The 22,431-nt window shown below is 38.2% G+C and overlaps 1 protein-coding gene across 2 annotated transcripts in view; it reads left to right on the top strand.

Moving 5' to 3' along the window:
- The first annotated feature begins 6,395 nt into the window (after nucleotides 1–6,395).
- The window catches only part of TCF4 (transcription factor 4), a 364,700-nt gene continuing 348,664 nt past the window's right edge, over nucleotides 6,396–22,431 (top strand). The window contains exons 1-3 of one of the 2 annotated variants that reach the window (XM_024756812.1): nucleotides 6,396–6,587; nucleotides 7,953–8,044; nucleotides 9,707–9,779. In XM_024756812.1, coding sequence (XP_024612580.1) covers nucleotides 7,973–8,044; nucleotides 9,707–9,779 — 145 coding nt within the window. In that variant the 5' untranslated portion in view covers nucleotides 6,396–6,587; nucleotides 7,953–7,972. The remainder of the gene's footprint in view (nucleotides 6,588–7,952; nucleotides 8,045–9,706; nucleotides 9,780–22,431) is intronic. The other variant, XM_024756813.1, reaches the window with a different exon arrangement.

The raw sequence follows: 22,431 nt of genomic DNA, 5'->3' as shown, positions 1-22,431 counted from the left end.
CTGTTATTCGGTTTCACTTCAAACAAACAAACAAAAAGTCGAACACAAACCACTAAATCAATTTCATGCCATTAAGGAGTTGAGACCTGCAATTTGAAAAATGTGACACTAAGGTATACTCTACGTTATAATCGTTAAGTTACAATCATTGGATGAGCACTGTGCTAAGTATTTTTGCTAATAATATTATATTTAATCTGTTCTAATAATTTTATGACAGATTGTTATACCCATTTTGTGGGGAGGAAACTGAAGCTTGGGGCAAAACAAATTTCCTGGCGTCACACAGCTACTATATGGCAGAGCTGAGACTTAAACACAGGCGATGCCTCTGCTTACAGCTCAGTGACACGTGCCATGGCTTTATGCCACAGCCAATGGCAGAGAAAATTAGCGCATATTGGATTTTTAATCTTGCAGTACACATACAGGACAAGACCACCAGAGTGGAGACAAAATACTCTCTATGTGGTAACTTCATTTCTTCTCTGGAACCCTATTCCTGCCCTATTATCCCAATCTATTAAGTCTCTCAAAAAATGACAAAACTCTTAAAATAGAACACTCAAACTATGACAGAGAAACAGTTTTATAAAGGGAATATATACTGAAATAGTGTACATAACAAACCAGAAACTTCACAGCAGTGGGATCCATGCATAAATAGTTGTACAAGGTGTAGTGGAAAGACAGCAGATTAAATCATAATTCTGGGAAAGCAGAATTTTGATTTTACCTACTTTTAGATATTTTGGGGGTTTGGGAAAGGAAAGGGAAAAAAATAAAACTGACAATCTTTCGATTTTAGCGTCTACAAAGTTTTGGTGATTTAAAGACGACTCAAAAGATTTAGTGCCAGCCTTCTAGAAGGTTTCCTCCTAATCATAAAACTTCTTCTCTGTTACAGTTTTATTTTCTGTTACAGTTTCTATTTTAAGGGTTTTGTCATTATTTGAGGAACTTGCAAATTGGGAGAATAGGGCAGAAATAGCGTTCCAGAGAAGAAATGAAGATGTTTAGAACGCATTTTGTCTGTACCCTGGAGATCTCATCCTCTCCCTTGTGTGTGTTGCAAGTTTAAAAGTTCAACATGTGCAGATCTTGTCCTTACGCAGTTGGCCAAGACCCACAGCCATGGCATGTGTCGCTGAGCTGTAAGCAGAAGAATGGTCTACGTGTGTTTAAGTCTCAGCTCTGCCATATAGTAGCTGTGTGACCTCAGGAAATTTGTTGTGCCCCAAGCCTCAATTTCCTCATCCCTAAAATGCTATAATAGTGAAGCGATACAATGACCGCACCTTTTATTTTATTTGTAATAATGAAAAGGCTGTCCCCACGGTTTGGTAAATTAAGGCAATTAACCTTGCTATCTTTAGGGTCTAGGATTCAGATGATGAGAAGCTCGTGGTCTGTTGCACATCAAACTGAATATTCACCAGCAACATTTACCAACAATGAAATCAAGCTAAAAATGAAACCTTAAGAGAAACTGATTTGAAACTCTTCAGTATAGTGTGCTTCTTGAGCATAAAGACTGGTTCTTCATTCGCTTGTTTAACAAATAGCAATTCAACACTTAATACGTGTCAGGCACATATTAGGTGTGGGTACATAAGGGGAACAAGATTCCTGTAGTCCCTGCATACAGTGTCTGATGGGAGAGACAGGCAATACAAAAGTAAATGTATGACCAAAAGGGTCCCAAGTGGGAAAGTTTCCACTAAGGACATAAAACTGATTTGCTGTCAGGGAATAAAAAGATGGGGTACTTACTTTAGACAGAATGGTTAGGAATGTCTCCAGGAGGAGGTAGTGTTTAAACTGAGACTAGAAGGATGACAAGGAGCCAGTGTGTGAACAGCCAGGGGAAAGAATCATGGGACCAGCAAATGCAAAGGCCCTGGGGTATGCGGGGCTGTTTGTGTATGATGAAGCTCTGGCCTTCTTTTACACACACTGACTGGATCCCTCCCCTTCTGTCCTGACAGCTGCTTTTCTGACTCACGCTTGCAGTATGTTTGAGGCTCCAGTTCGGAGTCCTGGATGGTTGTACCCTTTTGATATATCAACCTAAAAATATGCTGGGATAGCCCTCCCTTTTTCACATGTCTGCCACAGGCTGTATCTTGCTCACTGTGACTTTGCCGTTCAATCAAGACTGCCCTTGACATTTATAACGTTCTGCTTTCTTTGCCTCTGTTTTTGCCTCAGGTCCTGAAAGAATAGCTGCTGACATAAGGAAGACGCTCAAAAATTATTTGCTGAATTTTTAGATGAATTTCATTATATCATCAGAGATCTGATTTTGTTGTTTGTGGTTTTGTCTGCTTATTCATTTTAACATGGGTAAGACTGGGGAGGAGCAAACTGGAGGAATTTGAAGGAGAATGGCATGACATTCTGAACTGGCACTCAGTTCCTGGAGGGCTACTTGCGGCTCTGTAACTCATTAGCAATGTGACCTTGGACGAGTCATCCCACTCGAGCCTTGACATCTTCCACTAAAATGAAGGGTTGGGTCCAAGCACCCTTCAATGTCTGCTCTTTTCTATGACTCACTGGGTTTCAATATTTGCCATGCCTCTCACACTCCTATGAAAGAAATGTTATCTTTAGGCATCAACTCAGTTTATGCAATAATGATGCCTTACGTTTGATTGGAATTTGTTATTTGCAGAGCACTTTCATCTCCACTATTGCATTTGATTTTAACAAGTCATGTAATGTATTGAGGACAAGTTATCTTGTTTTACGTCTGACGGGGTGTGAAACTTACCCAACGTTATAACATGCTAGAAAAGGGAATGACAATTGTATATACTGTCCTGCCTACATGTGGTACAATATATTGGATAGCATCTCTGCCATGTGGGAGTGGAACAAATTGTTTACACCTTGAATAGCAGACACTACTTTTTTTTTTTTTTTAATGTTAAGGACTGTTTAGAAATGCTGAAATCCAAAGCCCTTTTTTTATTTTCTAGCTAAACTTTTTTTTTTTTACATCCTTACTGGAGTATAATTGCTTTGCAATGGTGTGTTAGTTTCTGCTGTGTAACAAAGTGAATCAGCCATATGTATACATATATCCCCATATCCCCTCCCTCTTGCGTCTCCCTCTAATTAAACTCTCTAGTTGTAAGGATCAGAAAAGTACTCAGGTTAGCTCACTCAGGGAAGGGGAGCACTGCAGGAATCAGCTTTCTTACGGACAGGAGGCAAGGTAGTCCTCAAATAATTGGGAAAGTATCTCTAGACATTTCTTCCTAGGACTAAATTGTCTGCTTTTCTCCAAACTTCCAAGACCTTTCTTTCTTATTTGAAGAGCAGTTTCCTCTGCTTACTCATGGTTCTTGTTTCCCCATAACCATGGCTCTCACAAGGCTTGGCTTCCTGACACCAGCTCTGGCCAGCTGACTCCAACATGTCAGATCCATTCACTATAGACCACTGTCAATCTCTTCCTCTTTTAGCTCCTGTGGTCCAATCAGCTGGGGCTGGGTCAGGAAGGAGTCACGTGGCACCCACATCAAGTTCTACCTCTTTATCAGGGTTTATGAACAGGTTCCTAGGGAAAGAATTCTACAGATGATAGAGCAGGCATCCTAAAACATATCTACTACATTTCCCTTTTTATCTACATTTCACAGGATTCTGTTGAGTCTTTTTTTCTAAGGTGATGCCAATATTCCTAAGTATACCTATTTTTTTCATGGTTCTCGCTTAGAGGCCATAGTTTATTATCTGTTTGCTTTTTTTTTTTTGCATTCATGCACATTTTTAATTAAATTCTCTCAATATCCCAGTAGGTGAAAAAGATATCTCCCAGAGATGACGTTAACATGACATATTCGAAGACATCTAGAAGCTGGGGGTAGAAATGAACTAGGTCAGGAAAAAAACCAGAAACAATTCAAATTTGTCCCTTAGTTAAAATTGGAAGGGCAGTTGCATGGTTTTCTGTAGGGTGCGGTTAAAAAAAAAAAAAAAAAAAAAGGCACTAGCCAGCAACTAGGTCCATTTAGGTCCTAGATCTGATCCTATCACTGATTTCTGGACAGATCATTTATTACCCTTGAAATTCAGGGGAAGGGGGAGTCTTAAAATCTGGAAATAGGAGGAATCTTATGGGGTTATCAAATCTGGTCTCTGCCTTTTACAGTAAAAGACACTGACATGAGGCCTTAGGTCACAGAGCTGATTAGAGGTAGAGCCAGTAGAATATTTCTCCTAAACAAATGGTTGTGATCTTTTTATTACATCATTTCAGTTGAAAGGGTAGAGGCTTATTCTGAGAATCAGAGATAATGCTTGTGATAAAGCAGCATAAAGTGGTGTCTAAATGTAAAATTTTATTTTAAGATGAGGACATGGAACGGGTCTAGAAGACAGGAATCTGCACAGTGTGTGTGAACAGACAGGAAACAACCTATAAATGCCCTAATTCTTGTCCTCTAAAAACTTACCTATAGGGCTTCCTTGGTGTCGCAGTGGTTAAGAATCCGCCTGCCAATGCAGGGGACACGGGTTGGAGCCCTGGTCCGGGAGGATCCCACATGCCACAGAGCAAGTAAGCCCATGTGCCACAACTACTGAGCCTTCACTCTAGAGCCCACGAGCCACAACTACTGAGCCCACGTGCCACAACTACTGAGGCCCTTGTGCCTAGAGCCCGTGCTCCACAAGAGAAGCCACCGCAATGAGAAGCCCACGCACTGCAACAAAGAGTAGCCCCCGCTCAACACAACTAGAGAAAGCCCTCACGCAGCAATGAAGACCCAACGCTGCCAAAAATAAATAAAATAAACTTATTAAAAAAAAAACTTACCTGTAAACAAAAGATCATGAAAATTGATCTGAACTCTGTCACTGCCACAGAATTGCATCAGAAAATGGAGATTAGGATGTTCCCGCTGCCAGATGGAATAGGAATGTGGTTGGATGTGGATTCTGCAGACTGCCTGTCTTCCAAGGTGGGCTCTATCACTTAATAACGTATAATTGAGGCAAGTTTGTACCACTTACTAAAGGGCTCTGGGTCAAATAGTAACACGAACTCCACAGAGCCACTCTCAGGATTCAAACAACCAATACTTGAGAAATTCTTAGAACAGTCTTTGGCACATAGTAAACCCACTATATAAGGGTTAACCTATCATTATTACTTGCTTTTCTCCTGTGGGAGGGCTAAAAGCTATTCTTTCGGAGTAATCTTCATTTAAAATCCCATGGGCTAGATTAGACATATCAGTTGGTTTAGCGAGGAATTAAGAGGTGGAAAGGGAAGATTTCTTTCGGGGCAGCTCCGTCTTTATCTTTATCCCTTTAATTCTTACGAAATTCATAAATTGGACATTTGCTATTTGCATTTCACAGACCAGAACACTGGCTAGAGAGGGTAGAACTTTCTGGGCCAGAACGAGACGTTGAATCAGTAGTGGGTCACTGCACGGAATTGATCTAAGCCTACGTGGGAATAAACGAACGTCTTTTCCAAGTGTGGACTTCCGGGACTTAGACAGTTCTCACTTTCCGGGGGCCAAGAAAAAGATGGATGCGGGTGGTTCAGGAGAAGACCCACATCTCTCTCCAGGCCCAGGAGCTACACCTCGGCTCAGCGGCCTCTCTCCACGCCGCCCGAGTTTCGCTAAGAGGGCCGGCTCCACACCACGGGAGAACCAGGCTCCGGCTTTCCGTCGGGGAGGCCTCCCTCTCCCGAGCCTCCCTCACTGACTCCGACTCCTTCGCGCAGGTCTTTGGAGTTTAATTCCTTTATTTAGAAACTACACTTTTGAGTCAAAGAACAGAGAAGGGCAAGGGCCGGGAACAAGAAGCAACGCGCGTGAACACGGACACCGCCTCGAGAGCCCTTACAGGTCTGGCCCACGCTCGACACTCGCCCGAACCCCGCCACCCGCCTCCTTTCCCCGAGGAGGCGTGGCCCGCACGCGCCGCCATCTTGGTCGCCCCTCTAGGCACTCTGTTTACTACTCTATGGTTGCCCGCTCCCGCCCCGCCCCTCCCCAGTCATTGTCTGGAGGAGCAGCCACGGCCGCAGCGCCTTCTCTTTATAAGTCCGCAGTGCCCGGATGTGAATGGATTACAATGTATCTTTCAGGGAAACCTATTATTATCAATGTGACTCCACGGGGGAGTCAATGGTGATGATCAGGAGGAGGAGGAGGATGATGATGAGACACCTCTAAACTTGGAACAAGTTTAAGGCTTTATAAGAGGAGAAGAAAAAAAAAACCACCAACAAGATTTGTTTGAGGAAAAATTATAACTATCCTGTGTTGATATTTTTTTTATAAACAATAAGAAAAAGTTGTTCGATTTTTTTTTTTAATGATTTCTTTTTTGGGGGAGGGAATTTTGTTGCAGTTTTATGGTGGAATATACAAAAACCAGAGCCAGGTGCATAATCTTGTATTCTGTGGATATCCCTGGAGCAGAACTGAGTACCAGTTAAAATACTTTTTTGGGGGATACACATGTGAGATACTAAGTACTTGCAGAAGATTTTTGTCTCTCTTTTTAAAGTCACTTTCCTTGGAATATTGTGAGCATATTTGTGGCCATTTAAGGTAACGTTACAATTTGCTGTCAGAGTAAACTGTTTGTAATTGAATTTAATATTTTAAATGTCGATCCCAGTGTTTTATTAAAACAAAAGGAACAACCTATTAAATAATCGCCAATGGGAAAAAGTGTGTGCATGCATTTTGTGTATGTACTCGCACATCTAGCAATAACAGGGTTTATAGAATGTGTATTTTAACACACGTTAAAATAGCGTATGTTGCATATACTGGATAAAGTACGCTTGTTATTATGAAACGATAGAATTATGCAGCTTAATTTTTATCCTAAAAAGTGATGTGAAAAAGTATGTTTTAAGAGCATGCAGGGCCTGTAATGGTAAATGTTGAATTAAAAAAAGTGCTGGCGAACGGGGACTTAGCATGCCTAGGAACTCAAGTGTAAAAACAAAACAACATCCACCCTCAAAAATTGCCTTTTTTGTTGTTGTTGTTGAAGTTTGCAGCTATACTATTCTGTGACTTAAAAGGGAGGGGAAAAAAACGTATGTAATTTAGGTTTCGCCCCCAACGCAGAACTACCGACATGAAAATCTCCCCAGCAAAATGTGGCTTGGTTTATATCTGGAAAAGAAAAATATTGTTCCTCTTGGCAAAGTCTTTTTGCATCACGTGTATTTGCAGCCTAGTATAAACTTGCTTTGCCGTGTGTGGATGTGTGAGTGAGAGGGAACGAGAGTCAGAGAAAGAAAGGAGGGGATGTAAACTCGAATAAATTTCAAAGTGCCTCCGATGGATGAAACGGGCAAAAACTGAACTGTTCAGGCTTCAGATTGACCCTGTCACCCCTCCCCCTTTGGACGTGTTTTCACTCCAGAGACGCTCATCTTTAATTTCTTTATAGCTACTTTGAAACGCAGAGGGGAGTGGTGTGTGTGTGTGAGCGTGTGTGTGAGCGTGTGTGCGTGTGTGTGAGTGTGTGTGGGGGGGTGGGGGGAAAGTTGAGACCGGATCGTTCTGAGTAGTTTCTCTTTTCTCTGGGATCCATTCATTTCTCGCTCTACCTCCTGTTGCATAAAATGATGCGCTGAAGAGCGGCTTTTTTTTTTTTTTTCCTTCCCGGATTTGGTTTTATAGTGGATGTTACCAGTTTTGATCGTCTCTTTGGAAATACAATATCAATAGCAGTTTTTTGTTTTTTTGTTTTTGTTTTTTGCTATTGCTGCCTATTCTTTCTTTAAAAAAAAAAGCAACAAAAAACAACTCTCCTGTCCCTCCCTCCTTTCTACCTTATTCCCATCCGCCCTTACATCCCTACCCCACAACCCCCCCAGTCTCCAAAAATCCGATTGTGTTTTATCCAAGGATTGGGACTGGATTTTCTGATTGCGGTTATTTCCATGTTTCTAGGTTTGTGTGATTTTGCTAAAATGCATCACCAACAGCGAATGGCTGCCTTAGGGACGGACAAAGAGCTGAGTGATTTACTGGATTTCAGTGCGGTAAGAAAGAACGGTGGAAACTAACAACAGCTGTGAAACAAAACAAAACAAAACAAAAAACCCAAACACTTTGAGCTAGAAACCAATAATAATGTAAAGGACAGGAATAATTTTTAATTGGCTGAGTCCTTGGTAAACATGAAGGTCTTTTTGATAAGTTTTTAACTACAATTTTTGGGTGTGATGGACGATTCAGGCTTTTTTTTTTTTCAGAGTCTTAATTACTTGCTTTTGAATTCCCTACCCACCGAATCCCCCAAATAATGGAGTCTCACTCCAATGGAAGGGAAAAACAGACACCCCTAAAACTGTAAACCACCCCTAAACTTGACCTTATCTGAACACTGAGAGTACTGATACTTTGTGCACTACTCATTTTATTTATTTATTTTTTTCTGAAAATGGAAAAGGGAAAATAGGAGACCCCAGTTGTCTCAAAGTTTTAAACTGATGATGCTTTGGATTAGTAGGACCTGTAGTCCTCCTCATTACATCTTTTCCTGGGATTCTGAAAACTCGTGTGCATATGCTGAGCATACATTCTTTAGAACCCTTTAGACGGTCTTTGTAAATCTCGGAGTCGTGAGATCAGCACAAAGCAGAACTTACACACTTGTGGAGTTTTATGACGGAACTTGGTCCTTCTCCATCCCTTTGCTTCCCTTCCCCATACCAAGTCCCAAACATGTCAGGGGAAATAATTCATTTTTAATGCCAGATGAGTTTGGTGTAAGATGCATTTGCAAAGCAAAATAAAAAGAATCCACAAAACACACAAATAAAATCCAAACCGCCTTCTAAGTGGGGCTCTTTCATGTTGCTGCTGCTGCTGCCGCTACTGCTGCTATTGCTGCTGCTGCTGCTTCTCTTCTAGACCTTTTGGAGAAATGGCTTTCGGAAGTTTTGCCAGGAAACGTAGCCCTAGGCAGCTCTGTAGCCCCCTTTCTGCTTGCTGCACTTTCTCCATTCGTTTCTTTGCTTTTTGCAGGCTCTGACTCAGGGAAGGTGCGCATTATCCACTAGATACGTCGAAGAAGAGGGAAACCAATTAGGGTCGAAATAAATGCTGGAGAGAGAGAGAGTGAAAGAGAGAGAGAGTGAGAGAGAGAGAGAGAGAGAGAGAGAGAGAGGAGCAGAGAAAGAGAGAGGGAGAGAGAGTCTTGCTTCAAATTGCTCTCATGTTAGAGACGAAATGAGAATTTAGTGCAGGTGGCACTTTTATTTTTATTTGGGTTCACATATGACAGGCAAATCCTATACGGGATGGAAATGGACATTGCCACGTTTATGGCCAAGGTTTTCAATATAAAACAAGCAACTTTCTTCTCCTTTGTAAAACTAGTGTTTTCTAGAGAGCTTGCTGCCCTCCAAACTGAATCTTGTTCACATTATGGGGACTGTGTTGGTTTAAAATGTAGTCCTACCTAGTTCTGGCGATCTAATGAACCTGAGGAAAAAGAAAACAGTGGTTAAGGTTGGGGTGGGGGGAGAGTGATTGGTAATGTGCCTGTTTTCGTTTTAAGTTGGATGGTGATGTATTTTACTAAAATGAGCCCTTAGCATAAACTGTATATTGTATAGTGAGAGTATGAAAGATCTTTGATGAACTCTGAAGGCACAAATGTCTTCTTTTCAACAGTAATATTTCTTTGTTTCTTTTAGATGTTTTCACCTCCTGTGAGCAGTGGGAAAAATGGACCAACTTCTTTGGCGAGTGGACATTTTACTGGCTCAAGTATGTAAATTCTTTTCTTAGTGTGTAGTTAAATGTTCTTAGCTGTTTATTCACTCATGGTATATTTTTGGCTCTGTTGAAGTGTTCTGAAAAAGTCATTGAAATTTTAGCCTGTAATGATATGGTTATTTCATTATCCATTAGTGGTATAACTTAGGCAAAAACGTTATCTTTTGCAAAATGAAAAATAGGGTTTTTTTAAAAAAAAAAAAAAAAAATCAAGGAAACTGTCTCAGAATTCATCACTTACTTTAAAAGCAATTTTCTGATACAATTGTAATCAAACACGTGAAGATAAGGCAGTGTTAACATGGGGGAATAAATTAATGTTTCCTTATTTGAAAATAGAGGGAAAAATCTAACTTTCATGAAAAGGGCAAATCCCTTGTAAATAATATCAATTTTATTGGGTACTATGTATAATTAACCCTTTTAAAGAAATGAGCACTTAATTTTGCAGATGAATGCTGTGTAGTAAACCATAGCTGTAAATAGAGAGACTCCTGCTAATCTGAGAGCGAAATATGAATTCATTTATATTTAAAATATCCTTTTTGGTGCTTTAGCTTTTTTTTTTTAAAGAATTTACTTGTGCAATGAATTTTTCTATATTTAAAGTTGCAAATTTGGAAGGACTTCTACATTTTATAAATGAAAGGTCTTTGGCTGATGCTTTCAAAAGACGTTAGCGCTATTCACAAAGGAATCTGTGTGTGCAGTGATTATCTGGTATCTAAGGAGGAGTTTTAATAGGGGACTCTCTGAAGGTCTCTTATTAAAAGTGAAAACTGAAAATATGCTATTCGTTTAAAACGTATTTTTTTTTGTCTAGTGAATTTCATATCAGAAGGAGGCATACATTGCTCTCCTTTAGGTTCAAGGCTTAAATCCATTTATGCTTGTTAAACAGCTGTAGTGTTTTAGGAGTTCTGGCAGTGGTACATAACAGGACATTAGACAGAGTCCTGTTCTTAAGTCAGACTGGTAAATGTTGACATCGTGTAGCTGTGAGATACCAGTGGAATTGTCTGTTAGCTATTGAAGATAATTTCACATCTCTTAATATTCATTTGGTGTTGTAGCGGTGAAAGAAATCTGTTCATCTTTGTGATTTGTATAATTGGTATTTTTTAAATAAAATTAATGGCATTTAAAAGTTGCTCATTTCCAAATAAGTTACTTCTCCTTTTGCTGGCCCCCATAAGTCTAAGGGATTTTTTATCTCTATAACTTGATTTGTGAAATATGAGATGCCTCCTATAGTTACATTTTATCTTTTATTTTGGGGGGTCCACTTTGATTAAAAGGGCTACTGACCATATGTTTGTGTTTTACTGTCCTGGACCCTGTTATAATTTTCATTTGGGACTTAAAATTTTTGTTGTTGTTGTATTCGTATTGTATCTTCCAAATTTCTTTATCGTGTTCTCTATACAACTTTGAAGGAAAGATGAGTACAAGAATCTCTTGTAGGCAGATCAGTTTTTCATGTTAGACAGTATCAAAACAGTTGCTAACTTTATCTCTGACAGTAACTTCATGATTTTCCTTAAGAAAATGTATATTCAGTTGAAATCTGAAAGTAGATTATGTCAGAAAGGCTCAGAGATAGACTGCTTTCAGAGTCAGTGCAAAAATACTCCTTTGTACTTTGTAAAAATTGACACATTTGGAATAATTAAGTATATCAGCTTAGTTATAGTTTAATAAGGTGATTTAGAAGCATGAAATTGTGTTACATTTAAAAAGATAACTGTGCATCTGGTCCCTTTTCTATGTTCACATTTAAATGAAGTCCTTGCTATGATGTTTAAGTGTTTACAGAGTGTAGGGTGAATAAGTATGAATATGTATTAATGCATTTTGGTAAATGATCATATACTGAAACTTACACAGTTCTTAAGACAGTATATCTGTATACGTAAACCTAGACAGAGGCTTCATCCTTAGTGAGACGTGTTGTGATATTTCCAGTGAATATGCTGTGATTATTTTTAAGGTGTTAAACTTTAAGTGACGTTGTACCAGAGGTGTAGTTTTCAGGCCCAAATGTTTACTCGTAAAGGTAAAAAGTGTAGTGCCGATTTTGTTCTCGCTGCTGGATTGAAAATGCAGGGTATTCATCCAGTGCAGTATGATGGGGACTATAATAGTACAGATTGGAGTGTTGATTTTTCTCATCTGTCCAAGACACAGTTAGGTGGCTTTGTTTCCACTCAGTAACAAAGATAAGTCCCTTTTAAAGCATAACAAATAAAAAAAAAAAAAATGAGGAAAACTGCATTTTGCTCCTGGAAGGATGAACTGGGAAACTTTGGACTGAGAAATGATTTTCTAAATGTACAATCAGGTTAATATCCATTGTCCCAAGGGTGCTCAGATGTCACTTCCATGGGTAGCTTTGAAACTTGGGTCCAGAGAAAAAAGATCCAAAGTATAAGTGAACTGTTCATATTGGAAAAACCAGCTCTGTTTTTTCAGAGTGAGGCATGGTAATGTTTCATGCTTAAAGTTCTCAGTAGCTGTGGATTCCATTCATATAGGACGCTCCTTCGTGATTTGCAATGTGAGAATTAAAAAAAGTGTGGCCATATTGCCTTTAATCTTTCATTTCACAAACATGGTTTTTCCTACCACCTTAAGAAATGGTGAGGCTGCTAGGGAGAATGGAATGTAACCTGAGCTACAGCCTGACATTCCCAGGGAGCATTTTTCACATGAAAGGCTTTTGTCAACCCAGGAAAGGACCAGCAGTTTTTGTTTGATGTTTGCAGGTGTTCAGCAGAGAGCACTAAAACAATTCAGCCATGATAGTTCAGAGCTTGGATGACCTTAACGGGGAGAACTGGTGGGTTCTGGAATTATTTTTAAGAAATATTTGAAACCTATATGGTGACTTATATAAAGGGATTTCAGATCCATTATATCATTGATCTTAAAACTAGCTAAAAGCATCCACATGCCTGGATGATTGGAAAATTATTCTCATTAAAAAGTAGGACGGCAAAGTTACCAGAAGAAAAAAAAATTCACCTAGAGTCTATAATTTATTGATGAACAGGGGTTTAATTTTCTAATATAACAAAACTACAGTTTCTTTGGTTACCTTTGAGTCTTTTATGAGCAAAAGATAAACATACTAGCTTTGGCATCTTTTACAAAGTAGTTTTAAAGTTGGGGCTCTACAATTATCCATACTCAACAACAGTCCTGGTCACATCTGTTACATGTATTTACAGTTAGTCTGTGACGGATCCTACATCTTCCTCCCTTAGTTTAAAAGTTGAGCCTTTTCCCCCGTAACTGTTTAGTTTTACTTAGGTGTTCAGCATTTGTTAAAGGTGCCAAATGGATGGGTGTTTTAACAATTAAGAGCAGCAGTAAAACACACCACATCCCTGTCATGGTCATTTTTGGAAGAGAAAAAACATTTCTTGACATTCACACAAGTTATTTCACTGATACCCACATGACACCCAAATGACACATCAGTTTGGTAAATTTAGTAAGAAAAAATAAATCGCTCCAATGGGTAGTTCTGTATCACAGAGAAAATTCAAATGGTCAGCATTCTGAATTAATATCCATCCGTACAGTTTGAGTTCATGATTATGGCATGAAAACACAAATGGTCTCCCTTAAAGGTATTTGTGGAGTACACGTATTTAATTGTGTGTGTGTGTGTGTGTGTGTGTGTGTGTTTTAAACAGCCTTACTATTACAGTGCAGTTCATAGTGGTTGTATGGCTTTTGTAAAATGCGGAATAAGTTAACAGGTTACAAAATAAGCAAAGTGGCATTAAACCCATTCTGTTAGAATCATAGAATTTGGGGGGATCGAACCCCTTAGAAAGAGACAGCCCAGTGCCTTCATTGTACAAAGAAAACTGAGGCCCAAGTTAAGAGGTTCTAAACTATGCCTTTATTTGCTAATCTAAGAAACAAGTTTTGATTTGCTAATTTTGTATGGCCCTGCAAATCCTTTTATTGGAGTAATATTGGTTTCACTGCTATGTTTTTCTAAATTTGTATTTTGCATAATAGGGTATCAGGATTTGTGTGCTGATCTTTGTGCCTACAAATTCTTCTAAGTGCACATGTGCCCTTTGAATGCCTTTTAAGGTTTGGAGCTGAATTTTGGATTGTTGATCATTCTCTTTTGCCTGGTCTGGACTGTGACTATTTGCAAGATGTTAGGTTGAATAACAGGGGTGGATGGGCATGACACTGACAGAATTAAAGTGCTTCTTACTATGCCAAGTGGTGTGCTATGCACTTTATATTCTTGTATTTTTTAAATCCTCACAAGAACCCAGTGAGATGCCAGGATTACCATGCTCAATTTATAAATGAGGAAACTGAGATTCAGAGATGGTAAACTACTTACCCTCAAGGCAGCCAGAATGAATCAGGTTCTAAATTGAGACACACACACACACACACACACACACACACACACACACACAGAGTCAGATATAGCTTATTATTTCAATATCTTACAGGCTTAAGGATATATTATTGAGGCTTGGTATGCAATACTGTTCCTGATCTTTACAGTAGATAAACATTTTTTAAAAATATGTTTAAGATAATGGTATAAACCATGTCCATTATTTTTCCTGCTTTCTTATCCAAACTAGGCTTCTAGTTTATGTTGGATTTCAATGTGACTTAGTATCTCTCTCATATTTTTATTATTCTTTTAGCAAGGAAAATATAGTAGGTAGTTTCAAAGTTGTGTTTTGGTTCTATTGTAAATGGACAGTCTGCTTGGGTACCAGTGAAAGTATTTTGTTTTCAATTATTTTAATGTACCTAGTCAAACCAAAAGTTGAGGTAACCAAGCTTGCTCTGTTAATATCTAAAAAAAAAAAAGGTTTTGTATCTTTTAACTGTAAAAAAAAGTTTTGCAGTTCCTTGTTAGATCTTTGAAAGTTAATATTCAAGAAAAACCCTGAATTCTATCTGCATCACTAAAATAAGCAGTTTTTGAGCAAAAGATAAACATACTAGCTTTGGCATCTTTTACAAAGTAGTTTTAAAGTTGGGGCTCTACAATTATCCATACTCAACAACAGTCCTGGTCACATCTGTTACATGTATTTACAGTTAGTCTGTGACGGATCCTACATCTTCCTCCCTTAGTTTAAAAGTTGAGCCTTTTCCCCCGTAACTGTTTAGTTTTACTTAGGTGTTCAGCATTTGTTAAAGGTGCCAAATGGATGGGTGTTTTAACAATTAAGAGCAGCAGTAAAACACACCACATCCCTGTCATGGTCATTTTTGGAAGAGAAAAAACATTTCTTGACATTCACACAAGTTATTTCACTGATACCCACATGACACCCAAATGACACATCAGTTTGGTAAATTTAGTAAGAAAAAATAAATCGCTCCAATGGGTAGTTCTGTATCACAGAGAAAATTCAAATGGTCAGCATTCTGAATTAATATCCATCCGTACAGTTTGAGTTCATGATTATGGCATGAAAACACAAATGGTCTCCCTTAAAGGTATTTGTGGAGTACACGTATTTAATTGTGTGTGTGTGTGTGTGTGTGTGTGTGTGTTTTAAACAGCCTTACTATTACAGTGCAGTTCATAGTGGTTGTATGGCTTTTGTAAAATGCGGAATAAGTTAACAGGTTACAAAATAAGCAAAGTGGCATTAAACCCATTCTGTTAGAATCATAGAATTTGGGGGGATCGAACCCCTTAGAAAGAGACAGCCCAGTGCCTTCATTGTACAAAGAAAACTGAGGCCCAAGTTAAGAGGTTCTAAACTATGCCTTTATTTGCTAATCTAAGAAACAAGTTTTGATTTGCTAATTTTGTATGGCCCTGCAAATCCTTTTATTGGAGTAATATTGGTTTCACTGCTATGTTTTTCTAAATTTGTATTTTGCATAATAGGGTATCAGGATTTGTGTGCTGATCTTTGTGCCTACAAATTCTTCTAAGTGCACATGTGCCCTTTGAATGCCTTTTAAGGTTTGGAGCTGAATTTTGGATTGTTGATCATTCTCTTTTGCCTGGTCTGGACTGTGACTATTTGCAAGATGTTAGGTTGAATAACAGGGGTGGATGGGCATGACACTGACAGAATTAAAGTGCTTCTTACTATGCCAAGTGGTGTGCTATGCACTTTATATTCTTGTATTTTTTAAATCCTCACAAGAACCCAGTGAGATGCCAGGATTACCATGCTCAATTTATAAATGAGGAAACTGAGATTCAGAGATGGTAAACTACTTACCCTCAAGGCAGCCAGAATGAATCAGGTTCTAAATTGAGACACACACACACACACACACACACACACACACACACACAGAGTCAGATATAGCTTATTATTTCAATATCTTACAGGCTTAAGGATATATTATTGAGGCTTGGTATGCAATACTGTTCCTGATCTTTACAGTAGATAAACATTTTTTAAAAATATGTTTAAGATAATGGTATAAACCATGTCCATTATTTTTCCTGCTTTCTTATCCAAACTAGGCTTCTAGTTTATGTTGGATTTCAATGTGACTTAGTATCTCTCTCATATTTTTATTATTCTTTTAGCAAGGAAAATATAGTAGGTAGTTTCAAAGTTGTGTTTTGGTTCTATTGTAAATGGACAGTCTGCTTGGGTACCAGTGAAAGTATTTTGTTTTCAATTATTTTAATGTACCTAGTCAAACCAAAAGTTGAGGTAACCAAGCTTGCTCTGTTAATATCTAAAAAAAAAAAAGGTTTTGTATCTTTTAACTGTAAAAAAAAGTTTTGCAGTTCCTTGTTAGATCTTTGAAAGTTAATATTCAAGAAAAACCCTGAATTCTATCTGCATCACTAAAATAAGCAGTTTTGAAGTTTTGATATGTCTATTACCAGACATGTGCTTAAAATGTTACGTTTTCTAAATTCAGAAGGAAGAAGCAGTACTCTATTTGACATTGACTTAAGTAAATAAAATGCATTAAACAAGTGTAGGGATCCAAGATCTGTTGAGCCTGAAATGCTTAACATTTTTGACAGCATCAGCAAATTATCTTTACCCTACTATTGTAATGAGGAAATCACTTAAATAACAGATGAACAGCTAAGTCACATAAACATATATAATAGAACTATGTAATGAAAGTTTATGCTGTTAATTGCTCGAATCTGTCTTAAATGCTTAGAATCATGGAGCAGTAAAGACTGTCATATAAACAGTTTTGTTTTGAGCTTCAAATTATTCCTTTTTGCTTTCATCTGCTATGATAAACAAAGTTAATTTTGGAAGCTTTACAGATCAAACATTTACTCCTAATGGTAAACTACATTTTATATTGAAAGTTTGCAGCCTCCTCCAAGGCAGAGAGTTGAGTCCTGGTGGCCCCAGGCTGCAACGTTTAGTATTATGATGCTTTTTAGATCTGTTCCCATAAGCCAAGATAACAGATCTGAAGTTGTCTAATAAGGAACATGGTGTGTTTTGAAATGTTCTTCAGTTTACAAGTCTTGAACCAAAATGTTCTTGGCCAAACCTTTAGACCTTATACCTATATGTTGGGTAAGTCAGATTTTGCACAAAGCATCTAAATGAAGCTAGGTAGGAACAGAAAAAAAAATCCCTTCCTTCCTTATTTTTTGTCTTTTATGAGCTATTTTTTTATGACCAGGTGTTCTTCCAAGTTAATTAGATGGTTCTGAGTATTAGAGAAAGTAAAGCAAAGCACATCAAAGTTATTTTTTTTAAGGTTTTATTTATTTTTGTCACTGGTTTATTACTCTGAATATTTCAAAATTGACCGCCAAGTTTATAAGCTTACACGTGGGTTATCCATTTTCTAAATCTGTGATCCCACTTAGACTCAGCAGTGATGTAGGCACATGAGGTTTAGGTGGGTAATTTTCAACCATATGTCTCTTAATGCTTATGAGAGATGTAAGAGAAATAACAGTTTAATCTTTAGAGAAGATTGGTTGACACTTTCTGTAAGTTTTACATATATATTTATATATATATTTTTAATCAGGCTCAAAGGCATAGCAAAAGTGTTGAAAAAGGTTGTCATATTTGCTTTCATTTCAACAATAAGTAAAGGCCCAGTTAATCAGCATATCAGATAGCCAGGTGTGTTTAGAATCAGTTTATACGGAGGAACTTCAGGGCTGTAAGAAAGTATTCTATTTAAAGGTGCAGCCACTCGATTGTTCAAATGGCTGCTTTTGTACTTTTGTGTGACAATTAACATTTAATGAATGACTTTCTAAACTGCCATTGGTGGTAATTATTATATGCGGTTTATTAACTGCAATCCATTGTTGGATGTGCCTGTATTGATCTGTTTTGCAAACAACCCTTCACAGGTTCAGCAGTATTTGTACATTACTTTTTAAAGAACCTATTTCGTTTGCTGACATTGATATTGCCCCTAAAATTTTTAGCTGACAAATGCCTCTTCGATCAGAGTGATGTCTTAATTAAATTAAAAATTCATTGTCTTTTCAGCTATAAAAATTTTGCCCTTCTTTCCTCAGGGAATCCCAAAGAAACTACACAAGATTGCCTTTCAAGTAAAGGATTTATAGAAATTTAGACTTACCAGGAGACTTTAGAGATGTTCTATGCTTTTTTTTTGGTTAAAGAGCTAAGGTTTGGGAGGGTTAAGTGTCTTTTGCCCAAATCATACAGTTGGTTATGGGCTATAATAGGACACAAATACAGATGTCCTGACCTGCTGCTCAGGGACCCCATGCTGCTTTTAATTAAGGTTTGGACTCAATCCGTTGGTACCAACTGTATGTTTCTTTAGAGGAGGAAAACTTGTATAATCTTCCATTTCTGAAAAATAATAAAAGTTCAGATCGTGAGAGATGGACAACGTAATCCAGCTCACTTGTCATCACGTGCTCTAATTTGGCTAAGGCAGTTGACGAATAACTGTTAAAATGTATTGTGTTATTAAAAATAACAAAGTAAGACCCCTGATTAAATATCAGGGCTGTAATTTAATCTTGGGGGTTCTGGTGCTGTTCATAAACCATTTGGTTTTTTTCTGTAACAGATGACGTCAAAATACAGCTTGATTGAATTATGACCCTGGGTTACAGGAGCACCTGCTTGTGCCTCTTGACTTCATAGCATGTCAGCATTTCCATTACGAATTTTTTTTTTCTCTGACATTTTTAAGTTCAAATAGTTAAACGAGACTGGTGATTGGCATAGAAACTTTCAGCCTCCCGGGAAAAGACTATTTTCCCAATAAAACCGAGAAGGTGGTGACAAAGCCGCATTACGGAATACCTTTTAGAATGTTCTTCCTTGCTTTAATCTTCCATTAATTTAAACATTCCCTTTTGGGGTACTTAGATGAATTGCAAGGCATCCAAATGGAAGGTTTTGTATCTAAAATCTCCCAAGCCAAGACTTAACTACAGGGCATTTCGAGGACTTTTAAACTAGGGAAAGACCTACCTTCTGTGAAGGAAGATATTGAAATGATAGCTCTGGACACTCCAGTTTTCATCTTGTGTAAAATGCTGAAGAGCAAGATGAAAAACACGCACATTTGCATATCTTGTCAGTAATTACTTTTATATCCACTTAAGATGAGTAAAAATTGATAATGAATGGTTTAGAAAGGTCTATTTATTTATATCATTATCTGGAGACTCACAGCATAGCTTCAGTTTAGCCCCTCTGGTTTTAATATGTAGCCATTGGAGATGGGATGTTGGTTGTGTCTATCTAGCCAGTTATTTTTTATCTACCTACCATAATTCTTATTGATGGTTCATCTAATATATATTTTTAGTACATGCTATGTACACATCCCCTGTGTTAACAATTATAGGACTCAGAGGGCTTTGTGGGAGCAAGGTCCTGCCCTGAGAGGGCATGTATTTTGACAGGAAAGAATAGAAATGTACATGTTTAATTAATACTCAGTGTCCAGAAGACAAGTGTCATTAGCATGGTGGGAGTTTAGGTAAAGAAAAACTTATTTCTTGCTGGGGGAACTTAATAATGAAGGTTTCATGGGCAAGTTGACTCTGATTCTTGAAAGAGGAGGAGTATTTTGACATGGGGGCATTGGGACGGAGCCTTTTATATCAAGATCACTGTGAACCAGGCACAGAGGAAGGCCATTGCAAAGGGTGGATGAAAGAGAGCAGGTTCCTCAGCTTGGCAGTGAACTCAGTTATGGTCTAGGCACCTCAGTCACCTCCAGGCACACATTCCTGTCTTGGGTGCCTTTTTTTTTTGTTTTCCTTTTCTGGTTTTGGGATTTCCCTTTGAGATAATCCAGTTCCTTCCCCAAATATATGTTTTTAATGGTAGTGGCAGGGTGGAAATCAAGATTTAGGTGTTCCCAGTTCCAGACTCTTCCTATTGTATCATTCAGCAGTGGAAATTTTAAGCTAATTTGGAGAAAATGATTTATTTAACTGAATTCTGGCAATCTAGATTCTCTTGCCATGCTTGCCGTTAAATAGCTGTTTCATATTGGCAAAGTGAATATAATGTGTCATACTGACATCACACATAGGAAAAATACGTAAATACCACCCTTTCCTTGAGTATTGGTTAGTTCACATTACAGTGTCTTTCCCTCTGTGACCTCCTACGGTTTCAGTGATTCCAGTTTCCAGTTGAAGCCAACAATTCAAGTTCTAGTTGGAATTGACATAGGAAGAATTTATTAATGAATGTTTGCTACAGAATAGAAACAAGATTTTTTCGACAAAGGGAATATTCTAGACCCCTTTACCCATTTTTTTTTTTTAAATGTGAGTTTCGAACCTGTGTCTTCCCCAAACTTTTTCTTCACTTTCGAACATAAAGGATTCATGTTGGGAATATTTTGCAACGTTTCACCTTTAAACTCAGAGAGAAAACATTTTGGTCATCAGGTGGTAATCACGTTTCAAGATTTAATCTACAATTTCATACATAACCCAGTTTTGCAATTTTGAAAAGGAAGGCCGCACAATGTCAATTTCAATCCTTGTTCAAATAATCATTATTTGTTGGGTGCCTTCTAGAACTTCATTGTCTAACTGGTATCCCAAACCATGGAATGCTTTTCTGTTCTTTTGTTGGCACTGATTCTTCATTTAGTTTCTTTTAGCTGCAAAGGTTGATTTTCTTTTGACATCTAATTTCCCCCTGATTTTGTTGACCTCTTATTATTCTTCAATTTATCTTTTTAGCCCACGTGGAACTATTTCTTTTTTACATGGGTGTACATTTTGTAGTGTCCCACTTTAATCCCTAGTAATTTTGGTAGAGTTGGATAAAGTGAGAAATACTCCATAATTACTTTAAGCAATTAATTTTACTTAAAAAATTCGTTATTGTTGATGAAGGCTTGATTGTTTAAAGAATGTTGAAAGCTTCAGAAAAGTGAAAGGGATGAATGTACATAGTGGTGTTCTTTTTCATTGTGAATATGTTTCACCGGAATAACAAGAGAATTATTAAGAATTATTAACTTTCATGTACTCACCTGTTCATTCATTCATTTAGTAAATGTTTTTTGAGAGTCCAGATTCAAATTGCAGTGCTAGGTATTATGGTGATATAAAGAAGAAAAAATTTCAAGGCCAGCATTGCAGTTGGCATAGGATACTGCTGTCATTGGGTACAGGCTCTACACTGATTCAGTAGGACAGTGCTTTTCGAATAAGTGATGTCAAAGTGTGGAAGTAGACTTCTTCCAAAGATGCTTTTTAAATATAACTATAGACTTTACAGTTTTAGCTGAAACATTGAAATCCTGTGTGTACTTCTACATGAGTATAAAGGAGAGAGAACGGGCTTGAATGATTATGGAATTTGGACCTTGAAGAGTATTGTTATGATGTACTCTCAAATTTGGTACCAAAGACTTTTTGGGAGGCAATGACAATTATGCCCCATATGTTTTTGTTGGGTTTTTTTGGGGGGGATCAGAAATTAAAATATCAGATTTGTAGATAGTGCCCATTTACTTCAAGGGCACTAGATATTTTTGTTCTTGTTCCCACACTTGAATATTTTTAATATTTATTTAAAAATTCGTATGCAGGAAGTTATTCATTTACTTTCAGAATTTTGTATTGAGCATCCACCACGTATCAGGTAGTATGCTGGGTGCTAGAAATGAAGTGATGAACACAACAGACGCAGTTCTGCATTGGCTAAATGTAGGAGACATACATTCACTGAATAACCAACCAGAGAAATATCAGCCTCTACGTTGAGAGGTGTGAGGGGTTAGATGAGTTTGCAATAGGGTATCTGACCACACAGTCAGGAGAACCTTCCCTGAAGCTGGCACACCTGACTGAGGGAGGGGGAGGGAAGTGGGCTGGGGGTCAGCAGGGCATGGTGTTTGGGGAGGGGCTAGAGCTTGGTTAGAGCTGAGGCTGGGGAGAGGGAAGGTAGGGGCCAGATCATGCCAGGCTGAGAGGCAGGGAGACTGTGCAGTTTCCTCCCACCAGATTTGTGCCTGGGAACACTCTGACTGCAGCCTGGAAAACACAGCTCAAGGGTAGTCAGGGTGGGTGGCCCGAACCAGCAGTGAGACTTCTGCAGAAACGCAGCTGAGAGATGGGGTTGCTGGGGGAGTTTTCACAGTGGCATTTGCATATGTGTGTGTGTGTGTGTGTGTGTGTGTGTGTGTGTGT

This window comes from Neophocaena asiaeorientalis, unplaced genomic scaffold (genome assembly GCF_003031525.2).
Source record: "Neophocaena asiaeorientalis asiaeorientalis breed wild unplaced genomic scaffold, Neophocaena_asiaeorientalis_V1.1 scaffold133, whole genome shotgun sequence".
Lineage (NCBI taxonomy): Eukaryota > Metazoa > Chordata > Mammalia > Artiodactyla > Phocoenidae > Neophocaena > Neophocaena asiaeorientalis.
The sequence above is the reverse complement of the archived record's forward strand: the minus strand, read 5'-3'. Positions and strand labels throughout refer to the sequence as shown.